This window comes from Nicrophorus vespilloides, unplaced genomic scaffold (assembly GCF_001412225.1).
Source record: "Nicrophorus vespilloides isolate i.1.1-1 unplaced genomic scaffold, Nicve_v1.0, whole genome shotgun sequence".
Lineage (NCBI taxonomy): Eukaryota > Metazoa > Arthropoda > Insecta > Coleoptera > Silphidae > Nicrophorus > Nicrophorus vespilloides.
The window spans coordinates 44386-67041 of NW_017099848.1; the positions used below are offsets into that span (position 1 = coordinate 44386).

A 22656-nucleotide genomic window follows, 5' to 3' on the forward strand; every position below is an offset into this window, starting at 1 on the left:
AAAGTGCGAGAGCGACTTTTTTCCTCTTCCTGTTATCCAGTTACGGCTATTGTAGTAACCTGGAAGCATCTGCGCCTCGAGGTGCTCTCCACAATATACCGCTAACAATGGAAATCCTCCGGCAAAGATGGAGGTGTCGGATTGTGCTCTGCATATTTTTTTTATATATACACATTTTTATTTTGTAAATTTCTCGCCACGTGTATTTGGGTCAGAGCGTTTATATAAATGTAGCTCTTCTCTTCTCTCGGTTCCAAACCGATGATGTTCCATCTTATTTTTAGACGAGCCTCGGGTTCAAGTCCACTCTACGCATTTAATTTCGAGTGCAATGTCTCTGATTTATATATAAAGAGGCGCATCTATTTACGTAATTCGGAGTCGAAATTGCGACAGCGGGGATTGTCAATATGAGCACTGGATGTAATTAAGCACGGACACGAAAGGAAGACGTCGTTACGCAAACTGTGTCATTGTTAATTATTTAATAAGATTTCATTTAGTCTTTAAAGTTTGTTTTTTTTTGTATGTACAAATTAAGTAAATTTTGAAATCTAGAAACACTATTTCATGTTATATTTAAGTATATTTACTTTATTAAACTTGAATAAACATAATTTGCAACTTGTTCAGGATAATTATCTACGTTTCAAAAAAATAGTTAATTACAGTGGAACCTCGTTTAACGAGTTTAATCCGTTCCGGATTTTTACTCGTATAGTGAAACATATTCGAAATACACATAATATTTGTAAACAAGTTTTAAAAATGATTTAGCAGGCGCGCAATCCGGGATTACTCTTCTTATCGTCACTCGTTATGCGAAACGTCGCTCGTTAAGCGAGTCATTTTTCTTACAATTCATTTACTTCGTTATGCGAGGTTGCACTGTATTTTTACACTTATTTGAAGTTTTTTTACTCAAAGATTTAAAATTGTTTCATGGTTTTATTTCTTTTCTGAACCATTTACTTTATTACGAGCCTTGAAATACCATCATTTTATTTTTATAAACATAATTTGTGCAACTGGACTTCACTGTTGATGGTTTTATGGGGTTTATTATTCGCATCTGTTTTTCAATGTGTCCAAATGCAAAATACATACATGTATGCAGACATGTTCTTTTTATTAAGTATTCCAATGCGGTGATACATATTTTTTTTTCTATATATATAATCGCATACTTTCTAATTATGCATAACTGTAATTTTCGGTTGTGATCTCGACTCATCCGAGTTCGATCGACCGCGAAACAACGTTTTCTTGGCTGCATAAATGTCTAATGAGTTAGTAAATTATTCTCACAATAATACCATGTTATTTATTTATAAATGATATTAATTAGCTGTGGAAAAAGTTGAACGCTTTAATTGAAATATAATTTCTCAATCACTATTTTTTCTTTTGTGCTGCGAACAATTATTATATACGCTTGTTATTAATAACTGAAGCTTTCATTTCAAATGCTTTCTTACATGAAATTATACTCATAAATAAAGTTACTTTTTCAATATTTCTCAATGAAAAGTTTTATTAAATAAGACAAAATTGTGATATTTTTGTCTACAAAATCTTTAGATACAGTGAGCGAGTGAGTTAGCGAATGAAATTATTCCGAGTTGAATGTTAATGGATGTGGACTTTATTATAATTTATTTCTGTTTTATCTCATTTTGATGACAAATAAAATGTCATCAACAGTTGTTGCAATTTTCATTTTATTTGTAATTAGAATGTCCACTTTCAGAAATAAGTAGCATGTGGGAAATACTGTTATAATTGATTAAGGCCTTTTCACAGTTTGTTATTCCATAAGAATTTTTATACAACAAATTGGAAAACGAACGAAGATTTTTATATTCGGACAACAAACATATGTTTGGTTAACGAACACCAACCGATTAACGTTATTTTCTGGAGTTAACGCTAGTGGTGATATGTAGCTTAAGAAGCTTCTTAAATCGATTATTGGTTAATGAACAATTAAAGTAGAGAATATCGTTATTGAATGGATTACGTTTGTTAAACTATATTTAGATATAATTTGGAATTGAGTTAAAACTATTTAAAAGTTTAATCTTCAGTTTGTGCTTTGCTATCAAAAACTGGTGAAACTGGTCTAGCTTGATGACATCTACTAGTTTATATACCTGTCATTTCTTTGAAATTGATAGTTCAATCTAAAATTATTTAGAAATATTTGTATTGAACATAGTATAAGTATTTTTTATGAAATAATTATTGATTAAAAAATAAATAGTTAAAATAAAGGATGGAATATTAAGTATTAATTTATAAATACTAAATGTCAATACAGCGGTTATGCATTTTAAAGTCAATGAACTAAAATGGATAGATCAGGTTTCAAATTCTCTTTGATTAAATTAATGAGAATAACCAGACATAAACATGAGCAACTATGTGGTTTAACAATAACATGTTTACTTATCGGTATGTAAACTGATGAATCAGTTATCACGAGATGTTGCAAGATGAGCCTATTTAACGTAATTAACACTTGTGTGGAATACAATATTATTGATCAACAACGAAACGAATGTGTATAGATTTTTTTTAACACAGCATTCTAGAAAATTGGCCTCTTTTTGAAGAATGTGCTATTTTTTTTCATCGTCCATTGTATTCACTACTGCTCTATCATAAAAACATTCAGTAAATGATCTGGCGGTTGACAAAATTTTAATTGGACATCATCCATTGACGATTATCCTTTACTTATTGGTTATTTGTTGAATCTCAATGGTAGATCCAGTGTGTCGCTTCAGTCGTTGTGTTGTTAGGCTATTGTCCAGAAGATTGACAGCTAGTACAATTGGATGTCTATCTAGTCTGTTTCCTCTACTGTTTCCATTTGGTGGTCCTCATGAATTCTCCTATTCGTAATATACCATGGAACACCAATGATCCTTCTTAGGCTCTTCGACTGGAATCTTTGTATAATCACAATATTAGATCTGCTGACTCCCTATAGCTGTATTCCATATGTCCAGACTGGTTTTAAAATTGCTTTATAGATCAGCAACTTGTTTTCTTTTGAATGTGTGTTATAAACTTATTTCATCTATGCATAGAAAATATCATTTTTAAATCAAATTCTTTAATACAATTTTTTAAATATATATAATATTTTATCTTTATTCAAGGCATGATCATATTGAATACAAATAAATTTACCTGAAAAAAAAAATTCAGTATATTTTGAGAAATATAATGGACTGAAAATCCTATTCATATTAAAGATTTGTGGGCGTGATGGAAAGAGACACAATAATAGCCTCTTCTTTGTATCCATAGAGGATCAACGTTGATCACTATCACTCAAGGATTAGGAACAAAGCCTTAGTAAATCCATCTTTTTTTGTCAGATGAGAAACGTAAGATTCAACGAATTATATAAAATTGAGAAATTAGGGTCATTAGCAAATGTAATTAGTTATGCTATAATAAATCATTCCTAAATAAGCGTGAAATTAAAGTTTTACAAAACATGATTGGCTTAGGAAAATTAAAAGGTGAATAAAATATTAAAGTCATTGTTTTTTGTAATGTATTTATGTAAGAATTGTGACTCGCTAAATCTATTACCAAAAGCCCAAGGTGAAAACATCCTTTGAGTAAATAAGTGGTTTGTGTTACCTTAATGAACTGATCATTTGGATTCTATTACTAAACAACTTGTTACAGCAAAACCTCGCATAGTTCGGCTTCACTTTAGTCCCATTTGAAATTTAAAAAAAAAAGTAATAGTACCCAAATTTTATACATAAAATCTCTTTTTTTGTGATATTATAAAACCTCATAGTTCGCATTGGCAGATCTCATTATATTTCTGTATAATATAGTGCAAACTAAATGAATTATTTACCTGTCTAATAGCAAATAAATCTTGATAGGAAAACATGAAAGCTAACGAATTTGATGTTTGGTATGTACGGGTAATGGATGTTGGAAATCCCGGATGTTGAAATTTATGAAGATCGTAAAACGTATCGAAGGCAGACATGCATTTCTGCATTTCGTTTTTTTTTGTATGTTTTGTTTTGTATCATTCTCTCGTTTGCTGGCTGCATCAGTATAATTTAAAATGCGAAGGTTACATTCGTTGTAAAACGAAAACATAAAATCGTTGTTCGTTCGAATTTGCGCTGTTTGTATGTATGTGTAGAAATAAATAAATACGTAACGGAGTGTAACATATTATGTACCAGTCGGTGTCAGCCTCACAGCTCCGCTTTTACTTCGGACTCTCTTGGCTTTACCTTTTTCACTCTGTTCCATTACCTCATCGGACTTATTACACTGCTTACACACAATTATTCCCACACTTTGTTTTGCATGAATATCAATCGATGCTGTCCAATATAATAAATCGATAAGGAAGAATAGATTCTTAAAGTGACCTTTCTTATTTGTTAAACAATTGTAATTTTAATCAATTAATATAAAGGTAATTAAAAAAACTTACAACTTACATTCAGATTTATATATGTAATTTAAGATAAAAAATAAATATTAATTGTAGCTAACTTTGTATAAAATAATATAAATTTAATATCTATAAAGTGTAATAGATAAATTCGGGCAATTTTGTTTTAATTATTGTATTAAATCTTTTTTTGAATTTTCTTATTTATTGTTGCAATAAATATTATTATTATTTATTAAATTCAGCAAATTTTAATTTAATTTAAACAAAAAAATAATTATGATAGTTAAAATGTAAGATCAGAAATCTATTATTTAATTTTTACTCAATTCTAAACAAATATCTTTAAACCAAGTTAATATTATAGTTTAAGGCTTACTAGGTGGCGATTTTATTCACAAACATACAATTTTTTATATATTTTTTTAAGTTACTCACTTAAACCACATTAATGTTTAATTTTGTATCAATAATTTGGTATTTTATTTACCTGACCATAGCTAAAATAAAAAAAAAAAATTTTCTTTTGATTTGTTAAAACACATTAAAATTATAAATGAATAATTTCAGCAATATCTTCAATGTAAAATATGTTGTAGGCATATTTTTTTTTTGGCAAAGTCAGGCAAATTTAAACTTAAATCGTATAATAAGTGAATTAAAATGATTTAGATTACAAAAACAGATGAATTTTCATATTTATATTTAGTAGCAATATTATTTTATAAACTTACTTCATGGTATCCCGGTATACTATTTTTCTTTTCGTTACAATATAAAAAAACCTATACAGTATACAAGTATTACTTGGTGTTTCGATTTGCAAAATAAATAGTTTTTGTATACAATATAAAGATTACATTGAAGCAACATCAAGTATTTAGGTATGTTTCACGTCTCTTTATAATTTAAATAGTGACATAAATGTACTCATGTACCGTCAGATGACAAAGGAATTATTGAATATCTAAATATCTAAATCTATATTATTTATAAGGTACTAAGAAATTCAAACTTGATTAATTAAACATAAATAAATTTATATAGTAATATCAAATATACAAAATATACAACAAAGAAGAAAGAAACAAGAATTCCAAGGTTCATTAAAACTGCAATGCAAAACATTTTCATTGATTTAATAAGTTGTATTATTTAGAAAGTATTAAAGATAGAAAGCTTGATTAATAAAGTAAATTTATTTCAAATATACAAAAAAGTTAAATAAATAATTAATTTTTACTAAACTACAAATAAGTTTCAATTTCTATTTAAAATTTTGCTAAGGATTTGGTATTTTTTTTATCTGTAGGTTAATGTATTAATGAATGCATTAAGAATATCAAATTTATTAAATAAACCATATCGAAACTGATATAGTCATATCGAATATACAATAAAATTCAGCAAGAAGAAAGAAACAGGAATTCCAAGGTTCATAAAAAAACAATGCACACTTTACGAATGTAGCCGTCGCGGCAAATAGCGATTAAGTAGAATCATAACATAACTAACTGCAGTGGATGAAGTGGACTTAAACTTAAGCCCATAACCGTAATATAACAGGACTAAATGATCAGACGTGTGCGGAATCGGAACATTATGTAATCGTCTCCGAGAAGCACTAAATCACAGAATTTGACTCGGATCTGTTAAAGTTGAAAGACATTGAGCACGTTTTCTGAAAAGGTATATAAAATACATGGACCAACAACTTCAAAAGCTCTTTATAGCAATTGAGCGGAGTGTACCGTATCTAAATGGGGCCATCGGGTATATCGCATTTCGGTCTAAATGGTTCCGACTTCGATCATAATTAAGTGGAACGAGGACCTCTGTAGCACTTAAAATAGGTTTTACAGCCGCAGTTAAATTTTACTTGTGAAGGGAAACATTAAAATTAACAATCTTATTCACGGTTTACAATTACTTATACACATGAATTACTTCCTTCTATTTATGTATACTATATAAATATATAAAAACCATTTCATTGAAATGAAAATATGTAATTAATTGATAAAAAGAAAATAACAAAAATCTTGTATTGACGATAATTATTAGGGAACTTTCAAACTAGTTTTATAATTTCATTGATTTTTAATTATAGTTTTCAATGGAAACATTAAAATTAATAATGGAATTCCTGTTATTATTTTAATTATCACCTGATTACATCAAAGTGTATTAAACGTCCCAAAGTATTTCACGTCATGTAAATAATTTATAATAAGTAAATTAAGAAAGGTGACAAATATATATATTTTTTGTTTTTGTCGAATGATATTTTGCTCTTTTTGTCGTCGCCACTGAGAAACTTTCAAAACAAGTTTTGTACGTTTTGTTGTATCAAGTGTAATTTTTCACTGAATTTTGTGCAGTTTACGTAATGCCTGTTGAATAACGCAAGGAGAAATCTAGAGGTAAACGCACACACCAAAAAAAAATAATAATAAAAAAACTGTACAAAAATAAATATTCTGTGTGAGTGTAGCAAACAAAGGTGGAGCAAACATTCTGTATTTAGTTTAGGTTTGATAGCATCGGGTTCGGATTGCTTTCCGATGATGTGATGTGTATACAAAACGCTCCTCTTCATTATTTGTAATCGTGTGTGTAACAGAACGAACTAATTGCACTTTCTATTTTGTGCGCCGAGCATCCACTAATAATAATAATAACGATGGTAGTAGTAGTAATACTGGAAAAGTTCATTCTTTTCAAATTTATTGTTCACTTTTATCCGCTTAGAAAGTGTAACTCGAGAGATGATTGACTATTCAAAAAGTAAATGACAACGATGACACACTTCGGGGCAGAAATTCCAAAAAAAAATCTAATTTCCTAAGTATCGTTTGCATATCGTTAGATTCATAATTATGAAAGTTTATCGAAGTGGATTCTGTGTATCTATAGAAAGTATTTCAAATTAAAAGTAGTTTATTTTTTCTATAAATCTATATAATTAAACGTTTCATACTCCGATTGAACGTAGTAAAATAATTCATTCATTTATTCATTCATTTTACCCTTTTCATTCATACATTTTTCAGCTTATATATTTTATACTAATATGCTTATATTCAACATTCTGAATTTGATGTTTCTTTTAATTATTATTTTTTGATGTATTCATACATATTTTTTTTGTAATTATTTTTTAATATTAATTATATCAATTGCCATGGTTCATTTTTTTGTTTAATACTTTTATTTATTTATATAATTTTATTTTGGTTGTTTCAAAATGATACTTTGTATAAGTTTGATACGCCACTGATGAGGATAATTAAAATGACAATTATGTCAACCAATTACGATTTTATGTTTGTTACGGAAATTATTTGACAGTCACGCTTTGAATGATATTGTTATAACGAAAGTAGTAAAAAAAGATATTAAAAATAGAGCTACATCGCAATGGAATACATGATACGGTATCAAAGTTTAAGGATGAGAATTACAAAAATGAGCGATTACTTGGAGTATTTGGAATGTAAGTTTACAGAAATATGTCAATATTGGACAACAAAATCATTCAGATAATTTTTCAATTTGCATTTTTTTAATAATGATTTTTATTGATCCTACTTTGATCTAAGAACTATCAGCCTATTACTTTTTACGACTAATTAATTATTAAACTTTTAAAGAAATCTAATTCCATTTATTATTTTTTAAGAAATTCATATATTAGATACATTTCAATAATACTATTCGCTGTGAAGTAAATTCCAATTACCATTCATTTTCACGTTAAAAACACCGTCACTAAAAAGTTCTTTGATATTAAATTAGTCTAATTTTCATTATTTTTAAAAGATTTTTGTTATAACTTGTTTTTACGTAAACTATTGAGTGTCAATAAACTTAATTGAATTAATATCTAAATGAAGATTCAGTACACATTTTGAAATTCTCTTAATTTTGGTTGCGCCATGTTATAATATTTATTATGCTGCATGCTATTAAATATTGACATGAAAAATGGGGAATTGAAGAGAAGTAGTTGAAATATTTCTTGTTATTTATTGTTTTTATGTGTATATTTATTGAGAAACTGTAATTGTGATGTAATTAAAATGTAATTTATGAGTCGTTCGGTGACATAAGTTTCGATCTGTTTGTTTCGCAGATAGCATGATGTCGCCCATAACGGCAGCCCCTGCGGAATCGCATTTGGAAAACGGGGGCGGTGGAGGCGTAGTCAGCGCAGGATCTGAGGATCCTCGCTTCATCCTGAGCCCTCCGGACAGTCCTCGAGCCACAGGACAGACTAAGAGTCAATGCTCGTCGCTTTCAGATGGTGAAAATTACGAGAGCTACGGCGAAGGGCCCGACATCGATGCAGATTCCGGGATTGCAAACGAAAGACACCACGGGTAAGAAATACGCATTACCGTCTCTATACACACCATTCGATTCTACAGTTAAATTAACGATACGTTATTCAGCGTGGATTCTAATTAGCAATGTTGCGCGGGTTTGATTCGACTTAAATGCAAGTTCGAGTACAGTTACGAGTCGCGTTTGTACATTAAGGTTGAATTTCTTAATAAGCGACTTCCTTGTGACTGAACGGTACTGAATTATCCCAATTCATCAGGTCGTTATTAGTCGTATTCATCGGTTAATGTTTGTCGCCATCGATTTACCGTTAGCTGCGTCACTATTTTTATCCAAGCCGTGAATACCATTTTTCATAAGCACTTAACAATCACATTTCTAAGAATATTGTACGGAAATATACTCTAACGACTTTATTATTAAAATAAAGGGCGCAAAGGCCTTAGGTCAATAGCCCTTTAAAATAGTAACATTTCATGTTTATGTAATTATATTTTATTATTTTCTTGACTGATAATTTAAAAATACACAAAGGATAATTTACCGCAATACGATCGTATTCAAATAAATGATTTGAGAATTGTAGTAATTTTGTTATGAAATTATATAATAAATAACTAAGATTTATTTCATGCCCTTAATAAATATTAAATCGATAAAATTTACTGACTTATAACATGGCTGGATCTGCGTTACTACTGCCAAATATGCGAATTGATTTATATATTTTAAAGCATTTTATCTAAAATAGTGTCAAATTTGTACTTTTATTAATAATTATTGTAAATACTCTACATACTAAATAAAATGTTATAATTTTGAAACAAAAATATAATTTTATTGAGAAAGTTGATGAAAATATACATTGCAGAAATACGAAATAATACGTTAGAATAAAAAAAAACAACTAATACTAAATATAAAAATACTGCACTTAAAACTACAATTAAAAAAACGACTTAGATAAAACGGTTTTCTTGATATATGAACCAAGTCGTTAATTAATAATTAAACTATAAATAAATAGGAGTGGAAATTCAAACAAATGATCCATTTATACATAATATTTTGATTATGAAATCACGAATTAAATATAATTCATTCGAATCTATTGGATCATGGTTTTTAGTAACGCAATGATAATGAAAATCAATATAACCTTAATTTACTCTATAAATCAATGGAAGTAAACACACATAACCTTTACTTTGTACAAATTAAATTATAGTCTTATTCGTGATTGTGTACGGTATCTAAATTCGAGCAGTTGTTTGAATATCATTCAATTATTGGTTGTATAAGAAGTAAGTGATTATTGTTATGTTGCCTACATCTTTTTGTTTCTTATAACTTATTTTAACAATTTATGCTTGTACGTAATTAAATTTAAATAAATTTAACGAGTGACGAGGAAGAGAGAAGTCAGAGATATGCCAGTTAAGCAAGGTTCCACTGCATTCGAGTTTAGTATAATCTTACGATATAAACTATGTATGTATCTGCAAAATTATAAGTTTTGCAATTAAATGGATTAAGATGCATAAACGCGGAAGTTCTACTTTTTGTCTGTACATACCGTTTATGTATAAATTTGCTGTTATAAAAGTATTGCATTATTTCCTGCAAACGTTGTCAGTAGCTTTCCTTTTTTTTCGTATCATCAACATTTCGCTACCATAAGTGGATATGTTATGTAACACAACTCGCTGACTCACTTTGTCTTGGATGCATGAAAAATTGCATCGAAGGTTTCTGCTAATTATCTCATCAAGATTAATAATTCAATTCTATAGTGTAATAAGAAAATGCGAGCGTAGTTTTTTAATCAATATAAAATCTTTATTTCTTTTGTAATTTACATTCAAAATTTAAATATTAATATGTCGATACTTTGTGTGTCATTATCAATTTCTAATGAAAGTAGTTTTGTATAACATAGCAGCAATAATCAATAAAAAAAACTAATATGTAATTACTACAGTTTAATTATACAAAAAACATTTCGGTTAACTCTAGTTAATTCCATCAGAGCGGAAAACGTACTGTATTTTACTAATTATCCTTTTTGTAAACCGTTTCCGGTTTATCTCGTTTAAAATCGTCGTAACTTGCACTATTTCCGCTTCCACATGATCTAAAATCTACATAAGAATCATGTTTTATTTAATGAAATCCTGTTATATAAATGCAAATATTATATGCTTATAAATAAGAAAATCTCTGGTTTGTTTTTAAGCATTTAAATAATAAGCAAACATAATATAATCTAATATTAATTAGAGACTTAATTAGTTTTTAATGAAACCTATTTATCAAATCCAATCAATTCTAATTATAAAATCTGTATTTAACTTTGTACTTTGTTTCTTGTTAATAATTCCCATACATATTCTGAAGTGAAATTTGAGCTATTTCCGTGAAAGATCGAGGGCACCGTAAATTGCCTTCTTCTTAATCTCGAAAGGCTATTAATTTTCTGTACCTTTAAGCTTCATGAATGTCGTTCCCATTTGTATCAACGAACTTGACCGACATACCGCAATTGGGGGGATATGAGTAAGAGTTGAAACCGAAACAACCCGTTGAACGTGATCTACAGCGGACACACACGAAACGTTCATGCTTTCATTGAAGAAGATATAAAAAATAAAAGTTGAAATATTGAAATTTATAGTGATGAATCAGATATGTATTTTATACCGGGAAGTGAAGCGAAAGTCCTCGTGTCGCAATTGCTTTGAATTTTACTCATTATTGAATCGACCGGAAAAGTTCCACGAAAATGTTTCCATTTGCATGTCACGAATCCCCAAAGGGTATTTGAATTTTAAATTCTATGGAATTACCTGATGTGTATGTATCAGGTTTATAGCTATAACAATAAATAAATGTATATAGTTAGAGAAAATAATGTACTATTAAGAAAACATTAAATTCTCAGAAATTTGTCATTATTTTTATTCACGAAAATATTCCATCCACTTTATAGAAAATAATGCAATTATTAATTATATAAAAAGCTAATAATTGCATTAATATTTAATAAAATTATTATATAAGAGTACACAAGTTTAGTAACTATTTAAAGGTGGTTCTAGTATAATCGTTCCAATTAGTTTCAAAAATTATATTTTAGAGATTTCTTATGTATATATAATCTTAATCCTAAATATGATCTAGATTTTATGAGATTCCTTCATAATTGAAACAAATTTAAAGTAAATATTAACAATTATTTTTAACTCAATTTTCTTTGTTATTTTTTGGTAAATTTAGATCGTAGATTCGAATGGTGTTAGCTGTAAATAGAACGGTTTACGATTTATAATAAACATTTACTTTACGCTTTGGCTTCACGTTTCAGGGATAGAATCAGAAGTCCATTAAATAATCCGGCAATCAGCAGACACTCATGGTTGAGGACAAGCCTCAGGAGATCACCAACAAGGTAAAACCAGTAATCATAATGCTACTCTTTTCGTTTCCAGAAAATTCGAATAACAATTACTTTCCACTCGTTACTTATTCGTGCGTGATTCGTTCGTCGTTTCCGCTTTTGGCTTTCATAATATTCGGCCGTTGACACGAAGATCTTTGTCGTTCATTTATTAATTCATTTGACGTTTTTTTCTATGTAAACACGAACATTTTGGTCTCTTCTAGCCACGCCGAGAGTTTACCAAACAGAAGATGGGGATCATTCAGACAGTATGTTTTACAATAATTTTCACGCTGTTTACTTCTTTTTCTTCTGCTTTTCTCTCTAATTCACGCCTCATTTTATTATATAATACACGGTGATGGACTGCTAATACCTCTAGCACTTATATATTGTTTATAATATCTATTCTAGATAAGCACGCAATGTCTGTTTATAGAAATGTGGGTTTCCATGGAATACGTGGAAATCGATAAAGGGCTTCTACATTGATGAATCCAATTGTAAAAACTTCTTCTTTTTTTTCTTTTGCTTCTTGTATTTGTGTGTACGAGTGTGTGACTTTCTTGGTCTATGCAAGAGTCTTCTGGCCTTCCGATAAATCTTGGTCAACGAACTGTTGGTACACTTTTGAAATCGATTCGCTTAAAAGTAAATTGAAACAAAAGGAAAAAAACTCCGTTAGCGCTGCACACATACACATACACTTGTTTGGAGAATTGTTGGGTCACATGTGATGTAATTTGCAAATAGAATGTTACGCACCATCAATAAAATTACAATAAAAATTGCAATCATCTATTTCGATGGAAACATTTCCAAATATAAATCAGACTTTTTTTATACAATTATTTTCTTTAAATCAATTTTAAGCATATTTAAATACAAATATTAAGGGTTTAATAGATTAAAGTATCAGAATTGTATGTGTTCTTAAAAAGGAAATAGTTTAATCTAATATTCTTTATTTGAAGACAATTTTCAATCAAGTAATAGAAAAAAGCAAAAATAATTGTAAGTCTGCTTTATGTAATTTCCATATTGATTGTTGAAAATTTTATTTATTTCTAATTGCAAATAAGATATTATAAAGATATATTTATATGGATATTAACATAATAATGTTAATGTATTTAATTTATTAATTTATTGCTACAAAAGAATGAAAAGTGCGTGCATTTGTAAATACATTTATAGATGTATGTTCGATACTTTCCTTTCTAAATGTCTGTTGGTACACAATTTATGATCAACAATTAACTAGATCGTTTCTAAATTAATCGCCTTTCTCTATCAAAGCCAGATTCATTTTTCTGAAACGTTTTCAAATGCATTTTCCATTTCAGTTTTAAAATCTCTTTTTCTCAGAGAGAATGAATCAATTATAAATAATGATTACTTTATAAATATAATATATATGTTTTCTTTTATATTATGTTCAAATTATGAATGAAATCAGGTCAAGAAATACAGGAAATTGTAATTAAATCAATGTATTTATCTCAATAGTAATTGATATTGTATTTAATATGATTTGTTTACTTGTGTTCATTCATAGATACAGAAATATATACATTATTCTAGAACAACGTTTCTCAACCTATGACATTAAAAAATATGATATTACATAAATAATTACAATAAATATGAAACAAGAAACACGTGAATCATTGCAACGTGAAGAAATAAATTATTTGGTCAACAGATCTAAAATTAATTTTATTACATAACAATCAAGTGTAGGTGGAACAGGTATAATTAGGTTCGATGACCCATCATCCTACCACACAATTTCAATAATTTATGGTATATTTTATTATGCAAGTAAGAAATTTTCTTTATCATTAAAAAAAAAAGTTTTCTGTCTGAATTCATAACATATTAGTGAATATAGATTAAATTTCTATCTGGTTTAACTTGTATTGCAGCAAATGTAATAACCGTTAATTATTTAACGAAGTTTGTAAAGATATCTTCATTGTACTTTGCGTGTAATTACGAAATAGGATTTTGCAAGAACGTTGTTTAGCACCGGATATCGGCGATCGTTGGATTAAATTCTTGGTCAATTTACAAGACCCTACAAGAGTGGTATTCAAGGTAAACCGTGAAGCCATATAATGAGGAAATTGTGTTAATCGGGAATTGGCACAGTTCTAAAGAGAAGATGCAATGTGTCAGTTAAAATTTATGAACATTGAGGCAGTGTAGGCAACGAGAAAATATTGATGAAAATAAGAATATTGTCAAATAGTTAAGATTTATGAAAAATTAGGATGTGTTCACAGAAGGGAAAATATTAATTCAAATACAAGATGCGATTAAATTGAGATAAAAATGAGTCTGTATTTTCATCAGAGAAAATATAAAATTCAAATTTAAAAACCCGACCGTGACCTTTAGCGAAATGATTTGGCCACTTTCTAAACTTGTTGACCATAGGCTCTCAGTAAAATCAGTCTGCAGGAAGTGCTCCACCTGGAGAGAGACTGCTATTATTTAACGGGTCGATAGGGATTAGTGAACAAATAAACAGGGAATTTATCCTTCTATTTTGAACGTAACAGTTTATAAATCGTGGGTGTTTGTTGTTTCGCTGTTTGTGTTGTGTTTCTTCTTCTCCGCACGTCAGTACTATCCAAGCTGCGTTACTTTTGTTTGTGCCCCGAAACGTTCGTTTTTTCAACTGTTTGAGAAGAATTTTTCATTTTGGTTTCAGCGCCGGAAAGAGGCAGCAGCTCGGCTCCAATGCTTTAGCGAGGTAAGTCACATCACCGTCCAACGACGATCTTTAATTAGTAAATTTCAATTCCATGCGTATTATTTTTAGTCAACTTTATCGAAGCTCCAGTTTCAATTCGTCTGGAAGGAGCAGCACTTGCGACACCGCTGATGACATGTACTCAGATGCGTCCCTCGAGGAAGACGTGCTGGACCTGAACCACAAGGTAACTAAATTTAAACATAAACTTCACATTTTTAACAGCTGATATCTTCTCAGCGTTTTGATATAAATCCTATAGAACTTCACAACATCTAATGTTTCGTGTAACTAAAATTACAACATTTTTATTGGATTTTACTCCACTTTTTTCTTCTTATCGCAAACATCCTTCGCAGAAGGAAATTAAATGGAACCATTTGGAAATGGATTGCTTCCAACAATGGAGCCATTTTCGCACGGGTTTTTCAGTTGCGTAAGGGAATGCAAATGCGCGGTGCACGGCGCAATACTGCATATGTATTCGGTTTTATATTTAGTCGTTTTGTAAAAATAGCTCGAAATGCGGGGATTCTCTCTATTTTTTTGTTTTGTTTCTCTGGGCGGATGCAAAGGATTCCGAATGATGAATGGCATTTTTGCTAGAGGCTGAAACACCCTTTTTTTGCCTGTAAAAATTTATGATATTTCTTTGGAAATAAACCAACCCTATATTTCGAGCCCATTAAAATCAATCTGATTTATTCACTTGGGTTTGACCTTAGATAATATCACTTAATGTTTTTAATTCATTTAAGCCATTCGAATCTTCATTAATAATACTACCACTAAGTTAAATTCTGCATAGAAAAATTTATGACCTTATGAACATTTTTAAACATTAATTTATTATGAACAGAAATATTGTTATTATACCTATTTTATAATCTAAATATTTGAGTTTATACATATTTTGACTATCATTTATAAAAAGAAACGTTCGTAATTTCGGTCATCAGCCTTTTAGGAAATTGAATTCATAGATTTCGTTCAACATTATTCAATTCTCTAATTGTAAAGCAACAATCTAATTTTGTTGCTGTTGTCTGGGACATTTACAATACTGAATTGTTTGGCGTTAGAGCTTCATCACATTTGATTCATCGGCGGAGCGCACTTCCACTAAAAATGGGTATGTCATACCATATATAAACGACCGTGGATCGTTGAGAACGCCCACCCGATTTGAATGACCTCAGAGCTCTTCTACATCACTTTCTAGCCAAATAATGTAAATAAGTGAAACCAAAAATAATTTTAGTTGAACGCAATATGTATATATTCGTTATACCAACATTTTTATTTATGAAGTAGGGAATATCTCGTAAATTCCTTGAAACAATGGCTTTCAAAATATACACAAGGCCTGAATAATTCACTGTGTGCATTATTTTTGCTTTTTATTACAATTATTTGTAATTTTACGTATATTATAAAAAATATGATTATTATTAAGAATGTATATATTTGATTATTAAATTAATTAATTATATTCATTGACTAAATTAACATTTATATTAATCACTTATTTTTTCTAAATCAAGATATTTACATGATTTATTAGAACAAATGTGAATATTCACACAATAAAAATATAAGTACCATTAATTAAAAATAAGTTTTAAAAAATATATCTTTTTCAATATATTAACATATATTTGATAGATAATAAGTATAATTGACACCATTTTTTAACATCAAACAAAATACTTTAATTTAACTTTTTTTCTTAAAATATAAAATAGAATATAGATAAGCCACAGTAAATAAAATAAATTCGTATTTTTACGTTTTCTTAGATGTTAAAATCAATGAAGAAAAATAGAAAATTATTGATTTTGGTGTATATTCTAGTATTATCTCTTTGGCATCTTCATAGCAAATAAATTAAGATCATTGGGATTTGGAACGTGAGTAATGCATTCATTTATTGATCAATTGACACCAATTTGTGTGTGCGATTTCTCTTCGACAAATACGTTATTAACACTCGTCTCTTTTATTCCTCTTCCTCTGACAAATATATGTATTGCAGAGTTATTTGCATTTTGTAACGATCCAATAATATTAAGTACGCAAAAAAAAATTGGCAACATCCGAAACTAATTTTAGAAACGTATGTATTGCAAGATGACCGATATTTGTTTCTATGGAACGATCAATTCAGTAAACTCATGAAAAACGCATTCAAACATATTTTTTACAGAGAGAATTTTCTTACTGTTGAGTGATGAAAGTTTTTGTACATTCGGTTTTATTGATATTTTACTTATAACAGTATATTTGAAGGAATGTTAATTTAAAATACTTTCAAGATTTACATATTAAAATGTTGAGTTTATTTAATTTTAGATGATATAAATGGTTTTTAAATTTCATTTGGATGAAAATTGTGTAAAACATTTAAGTATATGTCAATAACTGATAAATTGTTTGAACGATTCTAAACATTAGATTATATTACATTATTATAAAAGATTTGTAAATTCTTTATTCATTTCAAATGGATAAGCTTTAATTAAATATGAAAATTGATTAGAGTATTTTTATATATCTTTTACTTATTTTTATAATTAATCACTGAAGTGTTCATGTTTGGTTTAGATTAAGAACTTAAATTAATGCAACGGTTTTAAAAATAAACGTAGTCAAGTGCACACATTTTTTTCCAATCTGCTTTTTGTGTTGCATACGTTACACAAATAGAAGCTCTATATTTTAGAAAGCTACACAAGTATTTTAAAAGACATTCACTATTGGATTATTTCTAGCATGATTATTATCCAATATGAAATTATAAATAATTGTAATAAAAATTTCAAATGTTTTTTTAAAATTAATTATTATTAAAAAAATATATTGGTGATAAATAAATATAGTATTTATTAAATTTTAAATTATATCTATTAAATTTAGTCAATTTGTATTGGTTTTCTTTAAAATTGCATGAGAATTATATTGAATAAATGATTACTAACAACGATTAAATCGAGCATATAAACGGCTGTGAAACATGAAAGGACTTCTGAGAAGAAAGTATGAGTAAATCGTTTTTGATGTTTCGAAATTAACAAACTGGATTTATAAAAGACAATTTCAGATTTACGAGAACTGATATTAATATGCATTAAGAATATCATTATTATTACTTGTTTATGACGTTAATAATTTATTTTAAAATATGTTTACGGTTATGTATAAAAAGAAGTATTAGTAATTATATTTCCTTTCAAGTTTCCATTGATTATTTTATTAGAATATGTGTAGTATTTACAAATTGTTTGTAAATCTTATTTAGTCAACAGTTTAATACTTTTTATAAAGAATGGATGGTTGTAATGGATTTTGTTCAAGTACAAATATAGATAAATATCTTCTTCTATGAGATTTAAATTTAAATATCAAGTGCGGTCAATAATCTTTTCATGTTTATTTGCTATTTCTCTCGTCTAGCTTTATTTCTTCATACATCATTATAATTACGTTAAACAAATGATCTAATTTTTCATTTATGTTTAATTTTCAAAATCCGCTTTTTCTTATTATTGATTAATAATATTTTCTCATTAGTTCTTTATAAACAAAAATATAAATATTTTTTATTTCCTGGACATTATTGGATATATTAAGATAAAACTAATTTAGTGGCTACTTTTTTCAATGTAATTCTATGATTTAATTCTATAGATTTGTAAAATGTTAATAATAATGTTCGAGTTTTCGTGTTTTTTTTATATAAATAGAACGAAGAGCTGATTCCAGTTTTTTCTGCGGTGATCTTAGCTTTCTCTTTCATGAAAATTGAAGAAGTATAAAAAATAAATCTTCACGTATATAGATTGCAATTAACATTTCTTATTTCCAATTAAGCATATAATTGAATTTTACTCGATGCATCAAGAACTTTCGAGTGACACAAATATCGCGTGGAATGCAGTTCTCGTATAAGGCCATCGGCATGTTATGTCCGTTGAGAGACGTGGGTATTCCAACCCCCTCGCAACCAAAACCATTTACGTATGGATGGATCGTAGGGAACTTCCGGTGTTTGTGTTAACTGCATATGAATGCACCCAAACGTCTGAATCGAAATTATAAACATCTCTTTTGCCGTTGGATGGTCGTATGTGCGAGTTCGTTTAGGAAAATACATGTGTATCGGAGAGAGTACAAGTGTATGTAGATAATATACAGAATGTTGGCTTATATCTACAGCACATTGGCTTTGACGTCACTACGAAACACACATTGCAGCTGATAGATACGAGAGTCAGTCGGTCGTTCAGTCTAATTGAGAACGTAAGGCGCGGTTTTGTTGCCATAATCCCATTTACACCCGGCTTCAAACATACTTTTTCCATAGTTTTTCTCACGGATTGTTGTTGTTCTCCGCTCGGTTCGGATCCATCTATTGCATTGAGCCCGTAATGTGTAATACGCCAAAAATATAACAAACATAAAAGTTCAGTTCTAAGTCGAGGTGCTTCACGAATAGAACGCCCAGTGCTCTGTCTACATGTTGTGCGCGTTTCGATAAACTTGCCACAATTTTAATTTCTGATTCGTGCGGGGTTATCAATTCGCTTATCGTAAAAAACAAGAGAAACTACATAAGACTGTGCACGGAAAAAGAAAAGAAAATTTAAACCGGAGCGCGCAATGTCACAGTTTTAAATAAATGTTACGGGGATCTGCAAGCATGAGCGACGGCGAGGACGAGGACGAATTTCGCGTTTCCGACGTCGAGGATGACGACGACGGCGATGACGAACCGGAAATGGATTACGACATGTGGGAAGGGCAGTTTGAATTCATCGGGCCCTCCGGTACCGTCATCCCTCAGGGTCTGATGCGCACCCAGAAGCCCGTGCAAAAAGTACAGAACGGTCTCAAGAAGTTGCTGACAAGCGACAAAGTAATTTGCGACCGTTTAACATTCCTCAATGAACGACCACTCATTTGATTCTCCCAATTAATGCGTTGCATTCTTTCAGGTTCAAGTCCTTCAGCAGCAGATGGGCGTTCTCCAAGATTCAGCCACCCACAACGATGAACGTTACACGAGGGCCAAAGCGGACAATGCGGCCCTTCAAGCGAGAGTCATCATGCTGGAGGAGCAATTAAGGGATTCCGAGATGCGGGCCGATGAAAGGATACACGTAATTTATACCTAGTCCTTTATTGTAGTTCCTCTTGATTGCAACTGTTCGATTGTTTAGGAGGAGCAGAGAAGGTCGAAGGAGCTTATGGCTAGGATCGAACGTGAGAAACTCCTGCAACTCGAGAACTCCAGTATCAGATTGCACGCTGCCGAAGGCGAGTCCAGCAACTTTAAAGAGGAAGCTGCGAGGCAGAGGATCAGGATCGAAAAGTTGGAAACAGAGAGGACTGAATTACACGATCAACTGCAGGATTTGCGGTACGATATTTCCGAAGCCAAGGAACAGGAACATAGACTTAAAGAACAGGAGAGAAGGTAATTCAAAATTATTATTATATTTCATTAAATGAATTCAATATTTTAATATTTTAATTAAAAATTGATGCTTCAATAATTACCATAAAATACGTTAAAGTATCTATAAAAATAATGCATACAATTTCTATATTACTATAGAATAAGAACAAAACTTATACAATCAATAAGAAGTAAACCTAAAAATATATATTTTTACATAATTATTTGTTTCTCTACTTTCGAATCAGGATTTTTATTATCAACATTAAGATATTAAATATTTTAGAAAATATTTTTACAGAAATTATATAAGAAATGTTATTACCATTATTGCTTAGATTTAATTGGAATTATGCATTTGATTATTATAATCATATATAAACTTGCAAAATTTTTCATTTTTGTTATTAGAGATACAATAAGTTTACTTTTTTTCTTTAATGTCATTATAAAATAAATGACTTACGATAAGCACTGATAACGAACATATACAAAACACGTAGAATATGAATGTAATGACATTTTTGCTTAATTTTATTTTAAACACAAATGCACATTTTCTTTATGCAAAAATAAAATATACAATTTCTGTGATATAAATTATAAATTTTTTTTGTATATTACAGCAATGTTTTCTTTTATAAATCACTAAGCATGTGTTCTCCACATGTCTTGAATTACATATATCTCAGTGATATCTTGTAATTAAAAAAAAATAAAAACCAAAGATTTTTGTTCCGTCGAAAGTAATATAAATTATTCATCATAAATGTCTTGAATTTTGAAGAATCTCGTCTTCTCAAATAGTAAAGTGTTGCGCATAGATCAATGTAATAATTCTACGGTTAAAAATAACTTTGTTCTAATTTTTTTCGTTGTTTATAACTAAAGGTAAATTTAATGAATGATGTTGATGTTCGTATACGTTATTTATAAATGTGTATAAGATTTTACTTTCGGACGCGGAGAGCAATTGGAGGATGGCCAAGAGCGCCAGTCATTGATGATCAAAGTCAATGTTTTTAGCGCAATTGTCAGAAGAAAAAAGCCCTAAAAATACATCTGTATGTATTTCACGAAAACGCGATATTCCGTTTCACGGATATCGAACATCATCTCTTTTATCTATTATCTATTTTGTTAATACAAATAATCGCTTTCATTTTTTTATAATTGATATTAATTGAATGATTGATACATGGAGTCTTTTCATTTACTTTTCGCAAATCGTCACCTACAGTATTTTTTTTATGTATGACTCTTTTATAACGATTTTAATCGTAGCAATTGGGTCAAATGGTATAACCTTAACCTTACTTTATTAAACACATTTTTCAAACAGTAGAAGTAAAAATGTCGTTTACTTCGATTCAGCTCTGCTGATAAGATTAATATACGCAGGGAATGCATCATTAGCAAAATTCCAAACTTATTAAGAAATAAGGAAACCGCGAAAAAAATTGTAAATAATCACGAAAATGATGTCATTATACATCCTAATTTATTGTATGTATATGCACACATCGCTACGAAATATTAAAAACATTTCTTATCATTTGATGATTAATCTTAATTAAGCTACATTTTAGAATTAAAAAACTTTCTATTCGAAATTTATTTAATTTAATTTGTAATAAGTAAGTTAATTTCTCTTAATAGACAACAGTACCGGCTAGTCTATAAGGGCTTGAAGTCTACAAATTCTATTATATAATATAAATTCCTGTATTATTATGATCGTTCACATTTTTTCAAAAATTTCATTTATATTTTCAAATAGCTAAAATTAATATTGCATTTCTTCTGCGGATATGTTGTATAAATATTATTCAATCCGTAGAAGAAACGCGTTAATACCGTTAGCTTATTTAGTCTATTGTGTAATTGAATTGTATTATACAAATATTTACTAATTAAGTGGCGAGTACGCAGAAGCCAGCTGGAAAGTTATTTAAAGCTCAATTCGCGAAGATTAATAATGGTTTATACTTGGAAAGTTATCTTATATGTAAAACTTTATGTTAATCAGTTTGTTGCTATTTATTTTGCAACAATTTCTAAATCTAGATTTTTACGTACGAATAATAGTAACAACATTTACAAAATAATAAATTGAATCAAGATATTAATATAGAACCATTGTTGTAGTCTAATGACCTCTCCAGCGTATAAAATAATATCTTTTTAGCATATGATAATGC

At 29.2% G+C, this 22656-nt stretch overlaps 1 protein-coding gene across 5 annotated transcripts in view; it reads left to right on the forward strand.

Annotated features, from left to right (window-relative positions):
* Positions 1-22656, forward strand: part of LOC108565809 (rab11 family-interacting protein 4) — a 48373-nt gene that overhangs the window by 24469 nt on the left and 1248 nt on the right. For 3 of the 5 annotated variants that reach the window (XM_017925427.1, XM_017925428.1, XM_017925430.1), the window contains 7 exons: positions 8586-8832; positions 12162-12245; positions 12461-12505; positions 14956-14997; positions 15067-15184; positions 19992-20156; positions 20217-20473. In XM_017925427.1, coding sequence (XP_017780916.1) covers positions 8586-8832; positions 12162-12245; positions 12461-12505; positions 14956-14997; positions 15067-15184; positions 19992-20156; positions 20217-20473 — 958 coding nt within the window. The remainder of the gene's footprint in view (positions 1-8585; positions 8833-12161; positions 12246-12460; positions 12506-14955; positions 14998-15066; positions 15185-19991; positions 20157-20216; positions 20474-22656) is intronic. The other 2 variants (XM_017925429.1, XM_017925431.1) reach the window with 1 other exon arrangement.